At 42.3% G+C, this 23,860-nt stretch overlaps 1 protein-coding gene across 3 annotated transcripts in view; it reads left to right on the top strand.

The window, feature by feature from the left end:
• The window catches only part of LOC144593365 (ubiquitin-protein ligase E3A-like), a 33,859-nt gene extending 16,301 nt beyond the window's left edge, over positions 1–17,558 (top strand). For all 3 annotated transcript variants that reach the window (XM_078398826.1, XM_078398836.1, XM_078398846.1), the window contains 5 exons: positions 4,851–5,015; positions 5,881–6,036; positions 10,930–11,003; positions 14,900–15,043; positions 16,480–17,558. In XM_078398826.1, the coding sequence (XP_078254952.1) occupies positions 4,851–5,015; positions 5,881–6,036; positions 10,930–11,003; positions 14,900–15,043; positions 16,480–16,600 (660 nt within the window). In that variant the 3' untranslated portion in view covers positions 16,601–17,558. The remainder of the gene's footprint in view (positions 1–4,850; positions 5,016–5,880; positions 6,037–10,929; positions 11,004–14,899; positions 15,044–16,479) is intronic.
• The last annotated feature ends 6,302 nt before the right edge of the window (positions 17,559–23,860 follow it).

Here is a 23,860-nt window from a genome sequence, read left to right as displayed (position 1 = left end):
TCGCGTATTTTTTACGTTACAGAGGTTTTAAAGCGCTGCCCCCCCCCCCCCCTTTTCAGGGGGGCGCTGCGGTGCAGATTCAGTCTTCAGCTTGTGACGGCTACATTGTTTCGAAAAGTTTCCAAGTAGTCTTTTTTGTTATTGCAAGTCAAGTCAAGTCAAGTCAAGTCAGTTTTATTTGTATAGCACATTTAAAAACAACCCACGTTGACCAAAGTGCTGCACATCTGATTAGGAAGAAAAAAAAAAAGACAGTTATAGTGGTCACTTGACAGACACAGATCAGGAGGACGGGCCCAACGGGCACACTTGGAGAGTAAGAGTGGGGCTGGGGGAGGAGAGAATGGGGGGTGTGGGGTCGGGCCCAACGGGCCCGCTTTGAACGGGCACACTTGTTCTAGTCTATATACTACTAAAACTCAGATCTTGTACCGTTTTTGTATATATATTCCACTGATGTCGGCTGAAGGAAATTCCGGAAAAACGGTGAGCCGTAGCGCCACGATTTTTAAACCGCATTAATCAGCATGCGGTTCGCTGCTGGAAAATGATGTTTTTATTTAATTCGGACGCGTATTATTTAAGTTACAGAGGTCTAAAGGCGCTGCCCCCCCTCATTTATCGAAGTTTTGACAGAGGGGGGGCGCTGCGGTCCGGCAGTGCTCAGTACGCATGCGCGGAATCTCCACACTCAGTACTCAACACGCATGCGCGGAATATCCCCACACGCACAAAAACAATGGACGCCGTTAGCGGAGCAAGCCCGCGATCACCGGCACACCTCTCCTCTCTCCCCTTGCTTCTCTCCTCTCTCCAAAAACCGGGAGAACATCTCCCCGCAAACCACCCCCCCCTCCCAACTCACTCTCTCCCCCCTCAACAAATACCGCAACATCTGTCATCACAAAACGGGTAAGAGTAGGGCTGGGGGAGGAGAGAATGGGGGGAGTGGGGACGGGCCCAAAGGGCCCGCTTCCAACGGGCACACTTGTTCTAGTATAATACTAAAACTCAGATCTTGTGTATATTTTTTTTTGTGGTTTGGCCTGATATATTCGTAACAGCGATTGCAGCAAAACGGCGGACCCTAGCACGACGGTGTTCGCACCGCCTCAATCGCCAATCTCGCGCTCGCTCGGCCGTGATATTTTCATTTAATTTGGTCGCGTGTTTTTTAAGTTACAGAGGTTTTAAAGCGCTGCCCCCCCCTTTTTCAGGGGGGCGCTGCGGTGCAGATTTAGTTTTCAGCTTGTGACGGCTACATTGTTTCGAAAAGTTTCCAGAAAAGGATTTAGTTTTCAGCTTGTGACGGCTACATTGTTTCGAAAAGTTTCCAGAAAAGCACTGATTGTTTTGTTATTGCAAGTCAAGTCAAGTCAAGTCAATTATATTTGTATAGCACATTTAAAAACAACCCATGTTGACCAAAGTGCTGCACATCTGATTAGGAAAAAAAAAAAAAAGAGGGTTATAGTGGTCACTTGACATACACAGATCAGGAGGACGGGCCCAACGGGCACACTTGGAGAGTAAGAGTGGGGCTGGGGGAGGAGAGAATGGGGGGTGTGGGGACGGGCCCAACGGGCCCGCTTTGAACGGGCACACTTGTTCTAGTATCTTACTAAAACTCTGACTTGTATGTATATTTGTAACAGTGATTTCGGCTGATTTCTGCAAAACGGTGAGGCGTAGCGCCACAAGTTTTGCACCGCCTTAATCACACCGCTGGACGCTTGCCGAAAATGATATTTTTAGTTAATTTGGTCGTATAGTTTTTAAGTTACAGAGGTTTAAAAGTCAAAAACAAATTCTCTCATTTTTTCGGCTGATTTTCGGCAAAAACGGTGAACCGTAGCGCCACGATTTTTGCACCGCCTTAATCACGACGCTGAACGCTGGTGGAAAATGATGTTTTTATTGGATTCGGACGTATATTTTTAAAGTTACAAAGGTTTTAGTAAAATATAAAAAATTCCAGACGTTTTTTCCATGGCCTTCAGCGTGTGACGTCAAAATGCCCATGCCACCCCCCTCCTACTGATTTATTGAAGGCTTTCAGCGTGGCCTCTCTCCCCTTGCTTCTCTCCTCTCTCCCACACCCGGGAGATCCTCTCCCCGCTATCCCCCCCCCCCCCCCCCAGGACCTTTCACTGATGCTCTCCCCCCCCCCTGAACCTTTCACTGATGCGCTCCCCCGCGCCCCCAACCACCCACCCCCGGACCTTTCACTAATGCGCTCCCCCCTCCCCCCCCGACCTTTCACTGATGCGCTCCCCCCCCCCCCCCCCCCCCCCCCCGGACCTGTTGGTGCTGGGGGCAAGAGAGAGTAGGGGAAAGGGGTGTGCTGGGGAAAGGGGGGGTGGGGGAGAGTAAGAGTGTGTCTGGGGGAGAGAGAATGGTGGCGGGGTCTGAGAATGGGGACTGGGGAGGGGGACAACAGGGGTCGTCCGGAGGGGGCTTGGTGGTGGGGGAGATAGGGGTACTGGGAAAAGGGGAGGTCGTGGGGAAAGGGGGGGTGTGGGGAGAGTAAGATTGGGGTTGGGGGAGGAGAGAATGGGGGGTGTGGGAATGGGCCCAACGGGCCCTCTTCGCTAGTCTATTACTAAAATTCTCGGTTTGTTTGTGTGTATGTGTTTGTGTGAGGGGGGAGGGGTGAACGGGATGGGGGAGTGGCTGGTGAGGGAGGGGTGAAGGGGATGGGGAGGGTTGAGGGGGAGGGGTGAGGGGGAGGGGTGAGGGGGAGGGGGAGGGGTGAGGGGGAGGGGTGAAGAGGGGGAGGGGGTGCTGCACCAATGCAGGAGAGGTTTGGACCCAACGGGTCCACCTGGTCTAGTATCTAATATATACGTTTCCATAATATTTATGATAGAGACATTTTACAAATTAGAAGGCGGGTTATGGCCAACTTCACAGAAATTGACTGGAAGTTATCAAAAAAAGATAGGTTAATTGTTAAAAGGGGCCACAATCCATAGAAGTATTCAGTAAAACTTTGTAAATGTGTTATTTGCAGAGCTTGAGCTGTTGAACAATATCACTTATTAGGAATATCATACATTTCTTAAAGTGACTTGATGAACTACCATAGCAATTGTGAAAGTGTCCAGTTCAGCGTTTCTCAACCGTGGTTCTCCGAAACACTAGGGTTCCGCTGGAGGTCGCTAGGGGTTCCGCGAGAAATCCCCCGCGCCCTGGATGTCTCCCCAAAAATGTGGCACCTAGGCTGGGCAAGGCAGCCAATCTCGACCTTATCGGGACTTCCATAACCGATCGGTGGGTTGAATTTGCAACCTGCGGCCGGGGCTCTGGAACTTCAGCCCAGCTCTCCAACTCCACCCCATAGCCGACTTCCTTAGCCGGCTTTGCAGGCCGGTATCTCGCCCCCCCCCCCCAGCAGCCTAGGTGGACTGTTCCGGTACATTTGTACCCCTATCGGAGACCGTGACCTCCTTTGGTCAGGTAAAATGGATAAACCATTTTCTGATTTTCTGGAACCAAGAGTGCCAGAAAATCAGTGGTGCAACTGTAACGAGTAAATATTAAATTTGAGTGCAAGATTATATAATTATATTAATTAATTAAGACGTGGTTAAAATATAAAACACAGCAGAAAAGCCAGTTGCCACCTTTTTGGGCTGATTATCAATTTATGTGCGAATTTACTTCAACAAGTACTTCAATATGTACTTCAATAAGCAAGATGACATAATGCTCTAAATTACTGCAATTAGTGGTCATATGTTGGTTAGTTGCTAATCATATGTAAATGCATTTTTGAGTGATTTTTGTGTTTAATTTCATATTCGTAATTTTATTATACACGTACGGCATATTCTTGGAAAATTCTTGTGTATTATAATAAAGGATTCAACCTGTTATGTCATTTAAAAGTATAATAATCATGGGGAATATATTTAGCGACATCTATACGGCGCCAGTGTGAAACGGCCTTTAGTGTTCAGTGGACAGGAGCTGTACGTGACAATTTTTAATGTAGGGGTTCCCTGTGACATGAAAATTATTTCAAGGGTTCCACAAGGGTAAAAAGGTTGAGAAACACTGGTCTAGTTCGTGCTGAGTTGGTCAGCATGAGACAAATTTTATTATGTTTAAGTCATAAAGGGAAAATTTTATTATGTTTAAGTCATAAAGGGAAAACTGGTCAGATGTTTGTTCCTGAGTGTGATCTTGCAATCCTTATAGAAACTTTGACTGAGGACATGGCCAGGGTCGATTACATTGGTCTATTAGACAACCCGTATCAATGTCCAAATTATTGAACGAGGTGGAAAATGAGTTGAGCGGAAGATTTTTTTGGAATACCTATAAGTAAAATGAAGCTTCAAGTTAACTTAAATTAGTACGGGTGTCAGGGGTTATAGGGAGAAGGCAGGAGAATAGGGTTTGGAGGGCGACATAGATCAGTCATGATTGAATGGCGGAATGGACTAGATGGGCCGAATGGCCTAATTCTGCTCTGATCACTTATGACCTTGACCTTAAATGAAGTTAACCATTTAAAATCTAAGCCTGAAGAAGGGTCTCGACCCAAAATGTCACCCATTCCCTCTCTCCAGAGACGTTGAGTTACTCCAGCATTTTGTGGCTATTTAAAATCTAAGTGAAGCATGCAAATGCACTTTTGGGTCATAATTATAAAAAAATACATACCTATTCGATTCAGCAAATAACATATACATTTCAGAGGTTAGAATGAAATTATTAATCTTCAACAATTTATACTGATTATGGGATTGGATAGAATTAGACTAACATACATACAGATTGTATTTGAGGGACTATTTTTGATATATTATACATATTGATTATATGAAACTAATTCTTTGCAGGTACTATATCGAAGCTTAAAAAATGTCCTGGAATATGAAGGGAATGTCGAAGAAGATATGATGATCACTTTTGAAGTATCGTACAATGATTTATTCGGAGTGCCAATAACTCATAACCTAAAAGAAAGCAGCGAAGACATTCCAGTAACAAACCAGAATAAGAAAGTTAGCATCACTTTGATCTTAATTGTCAAATATATAGTCATTAAGATGCATAGAATGAAGCAGTTATCATGTTGTGTTCCAAAGCATGTCTAAGCATATGAGATAAGGTTGGTTCCTATTATTTTTAAAAAGCCTACAGTCAGAAAGTGGAGACACAGTGCCGATGTGTAAGTTATGTCTACGTTATCTTGCACATTACTCCACAACTTGTTTGAAAGGTATTGGCTGAGTGAAATAAAATATTGAAAAATGCTGGCAGACATAGGGTAATAAGAAACAATTTCTAACTTCTGCCAATTGAAGCCATCAGTTGTTTTTGTTTCAATAATTTGATTTCAGCTCTTTGCATCATGAAAGTGTAACTGCAAAGTAGTGCTTCAGGAGTAAAATCGATGGATTCCCAAATACATTTGCACATGGATGGATGTAGTCTGGAGTTCCTTTGGTTCTAGCCGACCAAATGCATGTTCAATAATTAGACATGCATTGAATGTGTACATTTGCTCTATATCATCTACAACAAAGTATCTGAAATAAAATGGAAACAAAATTGCCTCCAATTAATGTTTTACTATGTACTCACTATTTTTGTGAACAAACATGGTCAATTCAAATTGGCAAGCAGCAGCAATAAAGCAGTTGGATTTTTTTGAAGAATAAATTTGAGGCAGAAAATTGATAGTTCCTTGACCTTCAAGAACTATTTAATATCCACTTGAATGGAGTTTAATCTAAAAGTTGACCGTGTAAATGTTCATACTTTCTCCAATGTTTACTTTGCACGTAAGAGTATTTATTCTCGCCAAGTGTATGTGTTGTGTTATATTTCAAACATTAACTGTCTGATTTAATTTCTCTCATGCAGGAATTTGTTCAACTATATACAAATTATATTCTGAACCAGTCAGTGGAAAAACAATTCAGAGCATTCAATCGGGGTTTCCATATGGTTACAAATGAGTCCCCCTTGAAATACCTTTTCAGACCAGAAGAAATTGAACAGCTAATCTGTGGCAGCAAAGTAAGTACTGTTTAGATTATTCTAAATCGGGATTAATGAATTGTTGTATATCAACAGTTGAATTTTTTTTTATGTTATCTGGTGAAACTAGTGACATAGTATGTTGTTAACACAATGTGTTTGGCTTTAAGACCAGGAAAATATGGTCCACATCGGGAGCCTACTCTTAGCAAAGGCAGATGTTGATGAAATACACCACCAATTTCAATGCCTTTGATGTATCCAAAAATATAATCAAAAAGGGGATTTGAAGTTCAATACATGGACCAGCACTGATACATATCCTACTAGATACTTCTGAAGACAACCATAGCACCATCTTAAGACATTGGAAAAATATCACCAATGCTGTCTTCACAAAATCCATTAAATTCTCCAAAAGAGTAAGGGCAGCAATGCCCTCATCCTTTCTCAGAATAATATCCTCAGGATTAAAGCTACAGTGGATGCATTGGGTGGGCCACATCGGTTGCAAGGCCAACACCAGTTTCGTGAAATAGATACTCTGATATGAGCTCTGTGTGTACAATGATATCCTCAAAGCATTCTTGAAGAAATGCAAACTTCCTTCTGACTTGGTGCCTCTGGCCCTTGACTGCTCAAAGTGGAGAAGGAGAATTTGGGATGGTATTGAGAACCTCAAGGTCATGTGTTAGGAACACACAAAAGTCCTGCATGTGCCGAAGGGAGCACATCAACTGAAGCTCATCCACTCACCTTATCATCCTCCTCTTCCCCTACCCGCAGAAGAATATGTGCTCCCTACATTGGCCTTATTAGCCACTTCACAATCCACAAAACCAGGATGGAAGCAAATCACCCTCAAGTGACTGGCTAAGAAGGTGATTTGCCAAATGTCAGCCTTATCCCCCTGTGTACTTTAGCAGAAAAGATTGTGACAGTTTGACTAAAATCAAACATTCCATTTTGACGAGATTGAGCAAGTCAAATTCTAGTTTTAGATTTGTCATAGAGCTGTACAGAACAGAAACAGGCCATTTGTCCAATGTGGCATATTGGACTAGTCCTATTTGCCTGCATTTGGCACATATGGCTAAATTCTTCTTAGTCATAAATCTGTTCAAACATCTTTTAAAGGTCATAATTCTATCCGCCTCCATCGTTTCCTTTGGCAGTTCAGTCTAGATATGACTAACCTCCAAATGAGAAAGTTGCCTGTAAAGTCCCTTTAAAATCTCTCACCTCTCAGCTTAATCCTATGCCATCTAATGTTTGAATCTTCTACCCTGCGAAAAAGATTGTGAGTGTTTACCTTATCCAATATGGTCATCCCTCAGCTTTCTACACTCCAAAGAAGAAATCTTTTCCTGTAAGTTAAGTCTACAAGACCAGGTAACATCCAGGTGAATCTCTTTTGGGCAATCTTCAAATTAATAACTTCCTTCCTATAGTTAGGTGATCAGAACTGCTCACAGTATTCCAAGTATGGTCTAACCAACGACTTGCACAGCTGCACCATGATGTCCCAACTTTTGTACGCGATACCCTTACCAATGAAGGCAAGCGTACCAAATGCCTTTGCCATACTGTCCACCTAACTCTCCAGTTCTATGTCCTAATCGAACACTATAGTCTTCATTTAATCAGGACAATTACCACCTCTGCTCTTCTTACAAAATGCCAATTTTCTCTCATTTCAGATTGCATGGGTTTATTGTTCTTAAACTTATTCTAAGATCTATATCCTTGTCTTAATTCTTCAATTTTTTTCACTTCATTCTAACTCAACTGTTATCCTCAGCATTATAACCTAGCCTCAAACTTCTGCTCTCCAGTGCTCTATACTGATTTCTTTCTCAAGTCAATGTTTTTTTGGTGGATGTTTCCCCAAACCATTATTGCCTTTCCTTCTTGCTTTCAAAACACTTTCAAAAATTTATTTCTTGGTGTTTGATTTCTCCCCTTTTCTCAGTCAATCTCACGTCCGGCTTAATACCCTTTCTTACACCTTGTAGAAAATGTATCTGAAGAGCATAAAAAATAGAAGCATGAGTAGGTCATTTAGCCCCTCTAGCTTGTTTCACCATTCAGTGAAATCATTTTTGACCATCAGCCTGATACCACTTTCTTACATAATGCTGCAACCCTTGATGTCCAAAAATCTGTCAAACTCTACTGTGAATTTATTCAGTGACTGAGCTTCCCCAACCCAGTTAAAGTCGGGAATTCCAAAGTTTAACCACTGTACTCTATGGGTAAAACATGTTCCTCAGTTCTGAATAGACATGTTTTTATTTTGAGAAGGTCACTCCAGCTTCTCGACATTCCAGCCAGAAACATCATCCTTATAACTGCCTTTTAACATACAAAAAATTAGTACATTTCAATTAATTACCTCTCATTCTTCTGAACTCAGGAGTAGTCACACTCTGTTTAATTTCTCATATGAAAGAACCACCCACCTCAAAAATGAATCTGGAGAACCTAAAGCATTGCAAGTATTTCCTTCCATTGGGAAACCAGACCTGTACACAATTGATATAAGTTCAGTCTCACCAGGGCCCCTTTTTATTTCAGTAGGATGTCTTAATTCCTGTACTCAAATCCTTTTGCAGTAAGGCCAACATTCCATTTGCCTTCCTAGTTACTCACTCTTCCTGCATGTTAATGTTCAATGATATCTGTAAAAGTCCACAATGGTTTCAGTGACCACCAACACAATTTAATATTTAAATTTCTTTTTTAACTATTTTATTCTACCAAAGATCTAATTTTTCCACATTAAATTCCAAATCCTATATATTCATCAATTCATATAGCATATCTGTCTCCTTCAAAGTCTCTCTGTGTCAATCTTCTAAAACGTGTAAGAAATTTGTTATACAGATTTTCCTTTTCATGAATCCATGCTGACTCTGCCCAATCCTATTACTGTTTTTTGGGGGCCTTGTTAATAAATTGTAAACAAATTCTTAATATTAGATTCCAGCATTTTCCAACTACTGGTGTTATATGATCTAGTCTTTAGTTCCCTGTTTTCTCCCTCCCTTATTTTGCCCAATAGTAAAGCTGCATTTGTTAAATTTCAATCTGTGGGAATCATTCCAGAATCTACAGAATTTCAGAACATGACAACCAATGGATCCAGTATCTCTGGACGGTGCACCTTTCAAAACCTTGGGATGTGGATAATCTGGACTTGTGGATTTATTAGCTTTCAATCTCAACATTGGTTATTTACTCATGCTAATTGTGTTCAATTCCTCATTCTCTCCAGATCTTTTTTTCTGGGAGGTTTTCCTTCTTAGATGAAGATAGACACAAAATATGTGTTTACTTCCTCAATATAATTTCTTCAGTGTCAGTTTGAAATGTGGCCACATTAACATTAGTTCATCTCTTTTATGCTTATTAATTAAATATTTTACAGACTACTTTTATGTTTTTTGTTTGCCTATCCTAATATTCTATTTTATTTTACCTATTCAATGCCTTGGTTTTCTTTTGCTCACTTCTAATTATTATTTTTTGGCTTACTACTCTTTGGCAACATTATAAGCCTTTTCCTTGTGTTTAATTTTGTCTTTAATTTAGCTTCTTGTTAACCATGCATGGACAAGTTTACCAGTTGTGCGTTTATACCTTAAAGGTATTTTAAATGTTAGTCATTGTTCATTTATGCTATACTTTTGATGTAGTTTGCCTATCTCCCGTAGCCTATCTCCTCTGCTCCCCACCCCGCAGATTCTTTCACTCACTTACAATTTACACTGGCCACTTAATCTCCTGACCTACACACCTTTGTGATATGGGAGGAAATCCAAGCACCTGGAAGAAACGCAGCGGGTCAAAGGGAGAATGTGCAAATGCCACACAGACCGCACCCAAGACAGGATTGAACTTGGATCTCTGGCGCTGAGAATCAGCGGTTCTACTACTTGCCCCACAACATCATTTAGTCTGAAACCAGTACCTTAAATCTGAATAAAGTGAATATGAAGCAAGAATTGGCTATGGGAGTTGATGAGAATGCAGGGAGAATTAAAAATATTTTAATTAACCCTTTTTCATTGTACAGTACTTGATCTAAAATAGCTTGTTACCTTGTCCATTCTTTAACATACTGATCTGCTTATCTATTTATTGCATTTCTCAAGCACTCACTGGTTTTGTTCTTCATACTATTATTGTACATTGATTTTAGATCTCCCCATAATTATTGTATTCCCCTTGTAACATTTGCCTCCAAATTCCTAATTTATACTATGCCTTACATTATCACTCTGGTTTTGGAGCCTAAAAGCTACACCCCTATTATGTTGCTTAGCACGACCCAAAATTAATCTACTTTTTGATTTTCCAAACTCATTTTTTTTTTCTCCAATGCCTTTATTCAATTTTTTTAAATCGGGGCCACCTCACCTTTTCTGTTTTACCTGTTTCTCTTGCACATTAATTACCCAGGAATATTTAATTCCCAGAATTGCACTTTACCAAACCTTCATGACTATTAGATCGTACCCATTCATTTTTATTTGTATTGTTAATTTACCGGTCTTTTTACAAATGCTGCATGCATTCAGATAAACAGACTTAAATTTTGCCTTTCCTGTTTTTCCTGCTGTGCTGTGACTCTAATTGGAGGAATACTAGCACTTTTATATCTCTTGTCCCTTCATTATCAGCGTCAGTTATTGTCCACAATTTTGCGACCATGCATTTTTTTCTCTTTAACTAAGAAATTACCTCTAATCAGAACACTTGGTCATTCTGTCCGTCCCACTCCCAACTATTCCTTGTTAGTTGATCTGCTCTGACTCTGATTTGGGTGTTCCAGTGGAACAATATCAAGTGCTCTACCTCTGTTGCCTGCAGCAGATTGAAATGGTAGCTTATATTCTAGTTATTATTTATAATTTCATTGCATTCCAGAATCTGGATTTCCATGCACTGGAAGAAGCCACAGAGTATGATGGAGGATTCACAAAAGAATCTAGGATAGTAAGGTATCTGCCTTTTCTGTGTGTTCACCAATCTACAGCATTCTTTGCACTCCCCATATCCAATATCTACATCACCCGTTAAGAAATGCAGCAGGTTAAAATACAGTGGAAGTGCATGCATCTTGAATACAATCTAGGTCTTTAAAGATATTATGTAATTGCTTTATCATGAAGCCGTAAAACATTTTTAGATTCAGCTTTAGTATTTGTTTTATTTCCGGATGAGTTGAGTAGGACGCACACAGAAGAAAACGTAATGCTTCCATTCTGATGCAATTTGTTTCTACCATCTTCCTAACCTGACTTCTATGAAGTTTTATTTTTCCTGCGTAACTGGAGCAACAAGGATGTCATGTTTCTCCTTTGTTTTTACCATGGAGAAAGTCAGGAGGACTGAAGATCTTGGAGTAGTCACTGGAAGTGGCTTGGGAGCAGTCAGTGTTATGGTCACAGAAGTGCTGAAGGTCCTGACGATGAACAAATTTCCCGGGCCTGATCAGATAAATCCGAGGGCACTGTGGGAAGCTAGAGAGGAATTTGCAGGTCGGAAAGTTAGTAGATAGTATTCTGAGGGATAGTTTATATCATATCATATCATATATATACAGCGCGGAAACAGGCCTTTTCGGCCCACCAAGTCCGCGCCGCCCATGCACTTAGATGGACATGAGCTGTTCAGGGATAGTCCCCACCCCTACTCTCCCCTCCCCACCCCCACTCTCCCCTCCCCACCCCCACTCTCCCCTCCCCACCCCCACTCTCCCCTCCCCACCCCCACTCTCCCCTCCCCACCCCCACTCTCCCCTCCCCACCCCCACTCTCCCCTCCCCACCCCCACTCTCCCCTCCCCACCCCCACTCTCCCCTCCCCACTCCCACTCTCCCCACCCCACTCTCCCCTCCCCTCCCCACCCCCACTCTCCCCTCCCCACCCCCACTCTCTCTTCCCCACCCCCACTGCCCCCCTTCCCTCACCCCTTCCTTCCCCCACCCCTTCCTTCCCCCACCCCTTCCTTCCCCCACCCCTTCCTTCCCCCACCCCTTCCTTCCCCCACCCCTTCCTTCCCCCACCCCTTCCTTCCCCCACCCCTTCCTTCCCCCACCCCTTCCTTCCCCCACCCCTTCCTTCCCCCACCCCTTCCTTCCCCCACCCCTTCCTTCCCCCACCCCTTCCTTCCCCCACCCCTTCCTTCCCCCCACCCCTTCCTTCCCCCCACCCCTTCCTTCCCCCCACCCCTTCCTCCCCCCCACCCCTTCCTTCCCCCCACCCCTTCCTCCCCACACCCCATTCTCCCCCTCCTCCCCCTGCCCCCACTCCCCCCGACCCCCTCCCCCCACCCTCACTCTCCCCCCCCACCCTCACTCTCCCCCCCACCCTCACTCTCCCCCCCACCCTCACTCTCCCCCCCACCCTCACTCTCCCCCCCATCCTCACTCGCCCCCCCCCACCCTCACTCTCCCACCCTCACTCTCACCCCACCCTCACTCTCCCCCCACCCCCACTCTCCTACACTTCTTCCCACCCTGCTTCCTGTAAAGACTCTATTCCATACTACCAATTCCTCTGTCTACGCTGCATCTGTGCCCAAAATGAGGTGTTCCATACCAGGTCATCGGAGATGTCCTCATTCTTTGGGGAATGGGGGTTCCTCTCTTCCATTATTGATGAGGCCCTCACTAGGGTCTCCTCGATATCCAGCAGCTCCGTTCTTGCTCCCCCTCCCCCCATTCATAACAAGGATAGAGTCCACCTTGTCCTTGCCTTGCACCCCATCAGCCGTCGCATACAGCACATAATCCTCTGACATTTTTGCCACCTCCAACGGGATCCCACTACTGGCCACATCTTCCCATCTCCACCCCTTTCTGCTTTCCGCAGAGACCGTCCCCTCCGCAACTCCCTGGTCAACTCGTCCCTTCCCACCCAAACCATCCCCTCCCAAGGTACTTTTCCCTGCAACCGCAGGAGATGCAACACTGTCCCTATAGCTCCCCCCTCGACTATGTCCAGGGACCATGATAGACTTTTCAGGTGAGGCAGAGGTTCCCTTGCACCTCCTCCAACCTCATCTACTGTATGCACTGTTCCAGGAGTGGACTCCTGTATATCGGCTAGACCCTTGCTGAACACCTCCGCTCAGTCCGCCTAAACTTTACCCGATCTCCTGGTTGCTCAACAATTTAACTCCCCCTCCCATTCCCACACTGACCTTTCTGTCCTGGCCCTCCTCCATTGTCATAGTGAGGTCCAGCGCAAATTGGAGGAACAGCACCTCATATTTCGCTTGGGCAGCTTACACCCCAGTGGTATGAACATTGACTTCTCTAACCTCCCAGTTCTCCGACCAGTCTTATTGTCTCCAACTACATTTTATCGATGTTTGCTTTGTTGTTACCTTTTCCCATCTAACAATGATTTATTCTACATTTTCCTTGAAAGTAAGCATGCAGGTACAGCAGGCAGTGAAGAAAGCTACTCGCATGTTGACCTGCATTGGGAGAGGATTTGAGTTTAGGAGCAGGGAGGTCCAACTGCAGTTGCACCTAGTGAGACCGCACCTGGAGTATTGTGTGCGATTTTGGTCTCCTAATTTGAGGAAGGACATTATTGCTATTGAGGGAGTGCAGCGTAGGTTCTCCAGGTTAATTCCCAGGATGGCGAGTCTGACATATGATGAAAGAATGGGTCGACTGGGCTTGTATTCACTGGAATTTAGAAGGATGAGAGGAGATCTTATAGAAACATATAAAATTCTTAAAGGATTGGCCAGGCTAGATGCAGGAAAAATGTTCCCGATGTTGGGGGACTCCAAAACCAGGGGCCACAGTTTAAGAATAAGGGGGAGGCCATTTAGGACTGAGATGAGGAAAAACTTTTTCACCCAGAGAATTATGAATCTGTGGAATTCTCTGCCACAGAAGGCAGTGGAGGTTTACATTTAGATTTACCTCTTCTGGCTAAAGGAATCAAGGGAAATGGGGAAAAAGCAGGAACAAGGTACTGATTTTAGATGATCAGCCATGATCATATTGAATGGTGGTGTTGGCTCGAAGGGCCGAATGGCCTACTCGTGCACCTATTTTTCTTTGTTTCTATATTTCTATGATCCATATTCCCTTTGTCCTGTTTTCACACCCTACACTTCCTTATCTATACACTCCCTTATCTGTACGCCCCTTATCTGCACGCTCCCTTATCTGCACGCTCCCTTATCTGTAGGCCCCCTTATCTGTACGCCCCCTATCTGCACGCCCCTTATCTGTACGCCCCTTATCTATACGCCCCCTTATCTGTACGCCCCCTATCTGCACGCCCCCTTATCTGTACGGCTCTTATCTATACGCCCCCTTATCTGCACGCCCCCTTATCTGCACGCCCCCTTATCTGCACGCCCCCTTATCTGCACGCTCCCTTATCTGCACGCTCCCTTATCTGCACGCCCCCTTATCTGTACGCCCCTTATCTATATGCCCCCTTATCTGTACGCTCCCTTATCTACTCCACTGACATCCGTCTGAAGAAGGATCTCGACTCGAAATGTCACCCATTCCTTCTCTCCAGAGATGCTTCCTGTCCCACTGAGTTACTCCAGCATTTTGTGTCTATCTTTGTTTTTCATATTTGTGTTTTATTTTAATATTAAAATTGTTGAGTAAAATTAACATTTTAATATTTTAATGTGTGCACTTGGTTAAAAATGTATTGCTTGGTTTGTTTAATTTTACCCCAAAGTAATCTGGTTCATAGCGAGCTCCAAAGTAAGCTAAAGAATGGCATGAGTCACAATGTATTGCTGCAAATCAGCTTTCAAAATATTGGGCAGCAATGAAAATTGATCATTTTCAACCTAATTTTACTTTTTTTTCTCTACTCTCCTTCCATCATGAACACCGTTAAAGAGATTTCTGGGATATAACCCACAGTCTTCCAGAGGAACAAAAGCGTCAATTCTTGCAGTTCACCACAGGCTCTGATCGCGCCCCAGTAGGCGGCCTTGGCAAAATTAAGTTAATCATAACCAAGAACGGCCCAGATTCAGACAGGTATGTTTTTAGATAACTTTTTGTGTGAATAATTTATTTATCTTTAACTTGTTGCACTGACTATGTGATAAGATATGCAAATAAGCTAATGGGAGAAATGCAAGTAGTATTCTTCAATTTGGATTTAATCAATTGATGGAACAGATCAATGTGTTTGTGTATGTACATCACACAAGAACCTTCTCACTGTATGTAGTGTTTTCCAGCAATTGATTAAACTCTAGACATGTACATGGTTTATTTAAATTAACTCCTGGGTTCAGACTATTTATAAGGAGAGTGGGCAAGATTAAAAGATGTTCACTTGGCTTCTATTTTACATTTTGAAATTCTTTTAAAAAGAAATCAAGTGTTGAAATTGTGGACATATAATACCTTGAAATTAACTCTTTTAATCAACGACTGCCCTATCTGCAACCTCTTAAAATTCAGGAAGCCTACGGATAAAGCAGCAACCAGCACCACAGGCACAGAGATTCAATACAGTAAAGCATAGACAAATTTAGGAAGTCAGGAGGTAGGTTTAAAATAGGAAATTATGAAGGCAAAGATAGTGTGTAAAAAAAGATTGGCAGCTAAAATCATGGAAAAATTAAGAATATTTAAGAAATACATAAGGGATAAGAGGTTAACAAATAAAAGAGGTTTGTCGCTTGGAGACCTATAAGGAAACGGTGTGAACAAAAGTACACGAGCTGGCATACTCTATAGAGCCCCAAATGTCTTCATTATTGAAGATAATATTGATCTGACCTTAGCTCTGGAAATAGAAGACATTAGTATGGTTTGATGTGAATATTTTGTCTGTCTTCAAAGGAAAAGGACTATATAATCATTGTGATTAAAGAGGAAGTGTCGTATATCAAAAAGGAAAAATTAAGGTGTTCAGCATCTTCAAAAGTACTGTATCATCAGGCCAGAAAATATATATCTACGGTGTTATGAGATGCAAAAGGAAGAAGATAGTGGGGGTTCTGATAAACATTTTCCAGATCCTTTTGCCTTCAGGGACAGAGTTGCAGGACAGAAAGACTGATCATTTAGGAGAGCATACATACAGCACATTCAGCCTGACATTGTAATGGGAAAATTACTGCAAAAAGAAGACATATTTGCCTATTGCTATAACATTCTTCTACACCCTGCAATAATTTTAGGCAATGGTTGAAGGATTAGAAGGAGGTGGTTGAGAATACTCTTAACCCAGTGAGTGGTGAAAATAAATACATGAAACGGTGGAAAAGATAAAAGCTCTCAATAGATTCAAAGATCATTTGGATTAGCATGTAATGTGTCATAGACTACAGGGCATCAGAGATTAACCATACAGTTAGTCTAAACAGCTTCTTCAAACATCAGGTATGGACACTATAGACCAAATGACCTCCAACACCATAAACATCAATGATATTTCAGTGTTTCTTTTCTCCTGGCAGACTACCAACAACACATACGTGCTTCAATGTACTGCTACTTCCAGACTATTCTACCAAGGACAAGCTGAAGGAAAGGCTTCTTAAGGCAATCACGTACTCAAAAGGATTTGGCATGCTATAACTACGTTTTGGCCATGCAAGTGTTGTAAATTCAATTGGAAAAAGTAATCACCTTTCAAAATATAGATCAAAATATCAAAATATTTTTCATTTGATTTCAAGGTTTCATTTTGACATCAATTTAACCATACCAGTTTTCAACCCTTTGCAGGTTGTGAGATGTCACAAACAATCACAATATTGCTTGATTTCACAATGAAGTACCAAACTTCAAGAACATTTGTCACAGTGTTTGTAATTTGAAAATGTCTTACTTTTCAAGAGGTCACTTGAATGTTAAGTTCGCCATCTAGATTTCTTTCATCATTACACATTCAAAAATCAGTTGATGGAAAGAGGGAATGATGCACATTTACAGAAAAAAGTCATTCTAAACGCTCCTTGCAGCTTTGCTTTTCCCCTCACGATTCACCTACTATTTCAAAAAACAATGTGGTGAGGGAAGATCTTTTTGCTCATTTGACATGACTTAATAATTTGGGGGTAGGAGTAGTTGGACCTCCAACCTAAGGAATGGGAGCATTACTAAAGGTGCTTTCTTTAAACCAAACTCAAGAAACCTTTCCGTGGCTCAGGGTTTCTCTTAACCTAATTTCTTCGGATATTTTGAGTAAAAGCAGCCACTTTGTTTTGTACTTGATTTTCAACTGTCTCCTGAAGAGGATCAGTGCATAGCCACTAAACTAGAGAGTGCTTCTAGTGCATGTAATGACTCTTGTTTCACGGTGACTACTATGATGTGATGTACAATAAAACATCAAAATATTGTAACTTTAAAAACTACTTCTTGGGTTGTCAATCTTTATTCTCTAATAAATGAAAATCATGTCTCTAAAAGAAACAGCTGTTTAAATTTAATGTATAAATCCAATTAACAGCCAGGTGTATAGTTGTTATGTGACATACTTTGATTTGGGGTGTATTTAAAATTGAGTATTAATCTGTATTGTTGGAATTAAAATGCGTTCAAGTTTACATCTTGTCTTTAATCTCTTCCTTTTAACAAGGGGGGAGGAAGAGACATTGTTAGTTTTTACTACAATCTAAAACTGCTTTTCTTTCATCTTTCACAAGGGCAAAAATCTGCAGGTAAATTATCCTTTCATGGTTGATTCTACTAAAGATTTGGTCTCCAAAATTATTATTACAGATTTTGGTAGCATTATTAATGAATTCTAGTGCATAATTTACACTTGTTTCATGTTTCAGCTGACAATACTATTCTGGTAAAAAGTGAACCTTATTGGATGTGGCAAACTTATAATATAACATTGGATGGGCATTTACAATGAATATGTTTAAAGGGCTCTCCACACACATGACCAACCTTGCATTACAGCACGGTGGCGCAGCGGTAGAGTTGCTGCCTTACAGCGATTGCAGCGCTGGAGACTCAGGTTCGATCCTGACTACGGGCGCCGTCTATATGGAGTTTGTACGTTCTCCCGGTGACCTGCGTGGGTTTTCTCCGAGATCTTCGGTTTCCTCCTACACTCCAAAGACGTACAGGTATGTAGGTTAATTGACTGGGTAAATGTAAAAATTGTCCCTAGTGTGTGTAGGATAGTGTTAATGTGCGGGGATCGCTGGGCGGCATGGACTCGGTGGGCCGAAGGGCCTGTTTCCGCGTTGTATCTCTAAATAAAATTTTAAAAATTGGCAGAAGGCTCAGTGGTCATCAAGGACTTTGGAATTCTTATGTGGTTAGTCACAAGGATATGTCAGCCAGCTGTTTCTCTTTGTCTTTGTCTCTCTTTATGTCTCTGTCTTTCCATTTTTATCTGATATGACTGACTTAGTTAATATTTTATTTGGAGGATTGTGAAATCTCATAACAATCAAAAATTATATTTATTTCAGGTGTTCAATTACATGAAAACAATCTTCATAATATCTTATGTGATATTATTTGATTTGTTCTATTACAAATCTCAAATTGCGGAGTACAGAGGCAAATAAATAAGTTATGGGCCTTTGTCCCAAACATTATGGAGGGCACTGTATGATTGCAATATCTAAATGAAAGTGAGAGGGGAAACTAATCCTATCAGAAATCTGTCAGAAAAGTGCTTCCAATTTAATAATCCTGATGTAAGTTTTTGCCCACACCAGTTTCACCTTGGGTTGTGGAATCTTTGACATCCTGCTTCACGATTTTAACGATTTGCAGATGCATAAATTTTAATACGAATCACTTGCAATTCTTTACTTCTGCCTTTAATATGGATTGGATAAGCAATTTTTACTCCAGCTGCCAATCATAATTATATGCTTCAAGGTATTTAACTGCTAAATAAACCAAAATATTAATTTTACATTGCTTTATTATAAGGTGACAGTTAGCCAGGAAAGCAAAGATGAAAATTTAAACAGCTGTATTATCGGCTTTTGCAATCCTTAAAGAATACATTTCTATACTGCTAACTCTATAATCAGTAAATGCCTATGAATTTTTTTCAAAATTTTAAGCTTCTTCTTGAGCCCTTTGCATCTCTTCTCCAGCTGTTCCTGGGGTGTCCTCTTTTCCTTTTTCCTTGGGGGTTTCATTTCAGGGCTTGCTGGGTGATGTTTGTGGCAGGTTTTCTGAGGGTGTGTCCAATCCAACTCCATTTTCTCCTTCAGATTTGTAAGTCAATGGGATCCTGGCTTGTTCTTTTCCACAGGTCCACATTGCTTTCTTTGTTTCTCCACCAGACGTTTAGTATTCTCCTGAGGCAGATGTTAATGAATGTTTGCAGTCTGTTTGTTGTGTGTTTTGTTGTTTTCCATGTCTCTGATCCATATAGCATCACCTGCTTCACATTTGAGTTAAAGATGCGTATTTTGTTGTTGATTGAGATGTGTTTTGAGCTCCAGATCTTCCTGAGCATGTTAAACACCACCCTAGCCTTATTGATTCTCCCACATTGTCCACTGAATCACATTTATTTTCCCTTCAGTTGTTTCCATCATGATCCAGTCAATTGCCAGGAGGAACAGGAATGGTGACAGGAGACATCCCTGCTTGACGCCCGTCTTGACACTAAAGCTCAGGGAGAGCTGGCCTGCATGCATAACTTTGCATGAGGTTCCATCATACGAGTTCTTGATTAAGTTTATGATCTTGGTGGGAATTCCATGATGGTACGTAAGGCGCCATAGTGTTGTCCTGTCTAAGCTGTCAAACTCATTCTCAAAGTCGATGAAGTTGAAGTACAGGGACGTTTTCCATTCAATAGACTGTTCCATGATGATGCCTGGTGTTGCTATGTGGTCTGTGCATGAGCGATCCTTCCTGAATCCTGCTTGCTGGACCCGTAGCCTCTTGTCTACAGCTTCCTGAAGACGGTTGAGGATGACCCGGTTGAGAATTTTACTGGGTACAGAAAGTAGGGTGATCCCTCGGTAGTTGTTACATTTTCTTCGGTCACCTTTTTTTGGCAGTTTCACAATGTGTCCCTCTGCCCATTCTGTGGATGTCTTTTCCTCTTCCAAATTCTCCCAAAGAAGCCGTAGAGCATGTCTGTTGATGAGTCTATATCTACTTTAAGGGCTTCAGGTGGAATATTGTCAGGGCCAGCAGCCTTGCCAGATTTTACCGCCAAAGTGGATAACCTCACATTTATCTATATTATACTGCATCTGCCACGCATCTGCCCATTCACTCAACCTGTCCAGGTCACCCTGCAACCTCCTAACATCCTCTTCACAGTTTACACTGCCACCCAGCTTTGTGTCATCCGCAAACTTGCTAGTGTTGCTTCTAATTCCCTCTTCCAAATCATCAATATATATGGTAAACAGTTGCGGCCCCAACACCGGACCTTGCGGCACTCCACTCGCCACTGCCTGCCATTCTGAAAACATATAACATATAACATATAACAACTACAGCATGGAAACAGGCCTGTCCGGCCCCACCAGTCCACGCCGACCATTCTCCTTGACCTAGTCTCATCTACCTGCACTCAGACCATAACCCTCTAATCCCCTCCTATCCATATACCTATCCAATTTACTCTTAAATAATAAAATCGAGCCAGCCTCCACCACTTCCACCGGAAGCCCATTCCATACAGCCACCACCCTCTGAGTAAAGAAGTTCCCCCTCATGTTACCCCTAAACCTTTGTCCCTCAATTCTGAAGCTATGTCCCCTTGTTGGAATCTTCCCCACTCTCAAAGGGAAAAGCCTACCCACGTCAACTCTGTCCGTCCCTCTCAAAATTTTAAAAACCTCTATCAAGTCCCCCCTCAACCTTCTACGCTCCAAAGAATAAAGACCCAACCTGTTCAACCTCTCTCTGTAGCCTAAGTGCTGAAACCCAGGCAACATTCTAGTAAATCTCCTCTGTACCCTCTCCATTTTGTCACCATCCTTCCTATAATTTGGCGACCAGAACTGCACACCATTGAACTGCACAGAAAAGGACCCGTTTACTCCAAAAATAGCAACTGTTTGCCATATATATTGATGATTTGGGTGTCCTTTTCTGTATACACTGGAATTTAGAAGGATGAGGGGGGATCTTATTGAAACATATAAGATAATTAGGGGATTGGACACATTAGAGGCAGATAACATGTTCCCAATGTTGGGGGAGTCCAGAACAAGGGGCCACAGTTTAAGAATAAGGGGTAGGCCATTTAGAACGGAGATGAGGAAGAACTTTTTCAGTCAGAGGGTGGTGAAGGTGTGGAATTCTCTGCCTCAGAAGGCAGTGGAGGCCAGTTCGTTGGATGCTTTCAAGAGAGAGCTGGATAGAGCTCTTAAGGATAGCGGAGTGAGGGGGTATGGGGAGAAGGCAGGAACGGGGTACTGATTGAGAGTGATCAGCCATGATCGCATTGAATGGCGGTGCTGGCTCGAAGGGCTGAATGGCCTACTCCTGCACCTATTGTCTATTGTCTATTGTCCTTGTACACCAGTCACTTAAAGTTGGCGTGCAGGTACAGCAGGCAGTGAAGAAAGCTAATGGCATGTTGGCCTTCATAACAAGAGGATTTCAGTGTAGGAGTAAAGAGGTTCTTCTGCAGTTGTATAGGGCCCTGGTAAGACCACATCTGGAGTATTGTGTACAGTTTTGGTCTCCTAATTTGAGGAAAGACATCCTTGTAATTGAGGCAGTAGGTTCACGAGATTGATCCCTGGGATGGCGGGACTGTCATACGAGGAAAGATTGAGAAGACTAGGCTTGTATTCACTGGAGTTTAGAAGGATGAGAGGGGATCTTATAGAAACGTACAAAATTATAAAAGGACTGGATAAGCTAGATGCAGGAAAAATGTTCCCAATGTTGGGCGAGTCCAGAACCAGGGGCCACAGTCTTAGAATAAAGGAGAGGCCATTTAAAACTGAGGTGAGAAGAAACTTTTTCACCCAGAGAGTTGTGAATTTGTGGAATTCTCTGCCGCAGAGGGCAGTGGAAGCCAAATCACTGGATGGATTTAAGAGAGAGTTAGATAGAGCTCTGGGGGCTAGTGAAATCAAGGGATACGGGGAGAAGGCAGGCACGGGTTATTGATTGTGGATGATCAGCCATGATCACAACGAATGGCGGTGCTGACTCGAAGGGCCGAATGGCCTCCTGCACCTATTTTCTATGTATCTATGTTTTCAGTTGTTTGATTGCAGCCTTTATTTCTGATTTTGTTGGTCTACCACACTTAATATGTAGTAGTATCCTGGCTTTGGGAATATGTGGCTGTACTGCCAGTGGTGGCCTGTTTAGGACTTCTTCGAAATGCTCTACCCATCTGTCGAGCTGCGCCTCCTGGGTTGAAAGCAGTTGGCCATTCTTGTCTCTAATTAGTTTATTACTATGCAGGTATATCCCGGACAATTTCCTTGTGATGGTATATAACTCCCTCATGTTCCTTTCAGTCGCCGCAATTTCTGCCTCCTTGGCTAGCCTCTCTCCCTGTGTTCTCTTGTCCCTCCTGATGTTCTTTCGCACTTCTTTGTGACATCTGTTGTACTCCTTTTGGGCCAAAGCCTTTTCAGCTCGTTCTTGAGTTGTTCACTTTCTCTTTGAACTTTCTCCTCCGGTGGATTGTGTTGAGGGTTTCTGGTGTTATCCACTCCTTGTGCTTTTGGGTCCTTCTCCCTAGGGCCTCCTCACAGGTTGAGCTGCAAGCAGCTTTTAGGTGTTCCCACTCCTCATTTATTATCCATCCTTCCTTCCTCCTCAGCTGCAGCTTTGTGTTTTCCCTTGAAGGAATATCCTTGAACCTCACCACTTGAGCACTGCTGAGTTATTCGGTGTTGTATTTCGCTCTTTAGCTTTTGGCCCGGTAGTGTCTCTTCAGCCTTAGTTTGAATTTCCCTACCAGGAGGTGGTGGTCTGAAGCTGCATCTGCTCCTTTTCTTGTTCTGACATCTTCCATGGACCTTCTGAACTGTTTACATATACAAATGTGGTCAATTTGGTTTTCTATGACATGATCTGGTGACACCCACGTTTTAATAGGGTTAAAAAAAATCCTCAGGTCTCAAAATGAGACCATAAATCCAATATTAAAAAGTGCATCTATCCTGAAACTAATCACTAGCCTACTGGCCTAGTGCCAGTATGCACCTAGACCAAACTCTTTGTTTCAGATGAACCCAAGATTGTCTTGAGGTTTAAATTGGAATCTGTGCTCCATGAGGGAGAGTGTGTCAATACCTTTGTGTAGCTTCACTTTTATCTTGCTAATCTTTGCAGCAGACTTTCTAGCAAGAGCATCTGTTTCAACTCTGAAGCCATGACAATGGCTTCACCTCTGGCTGTGCCTCTCTTAGTCTGATTAAATAAAAGCTAGCCATAAAAGTCTCATTATCTTTGTAGTGTGGATTTCATCCCCTTTATTATTTCTTCCTTTTGATCCTAATTTTAGGAGCTCTCTGATGCTTACAAACATGCTTAGAAATCAAACTGAACAGGAAATACTTAACTAATTTTAAATTAGTCAACAGGATCTATAAATAGGAAATATAGAATGAAATGCACTGCTGAGGTTTAAGGTGTTGAAATTTCACACTTTAACAAATAATTTTGAAAAAGTTACACTTTTTATATTGATTGAGAGAATGATAATCCCACTTTTTATGAAATGAAATAAGTGAAGCAGTAATGCTTACCATTTAAAAACATACCACCTGCAACAGTCTTATGTAATCAGACTACAGTGCAAATGTAGTCAGTTGATTGAACTGTAAACTGCTCTAAACTAAACTGTAAAATACTGTAAAAGGCTGCTAAACAACACTAGTGAAGCAATGAGGAACCTATACATTTTAA

Source organism: Rhinoraja longicauda, chromosome 1, assembly GCF_053455715.1.
Source record: "Rhinoraja longicauda isolate Sanriku21f chromosome 1, sRhiLon1.1, whole genome shotgun sequence".
Classification (NCBI taxonomy): Eukaryota; Metazoa; Chordata; class Chondrichthyes; order Rajiformes; family Arhynchobatidae; genus Rhinoraja; species Rhinoraja longicauda.
The sequence above is the reverse complement of the archived record's forward strand: the minus strand, read 5'-3'. Positions and strand labels throughout refer to the sequence as shown.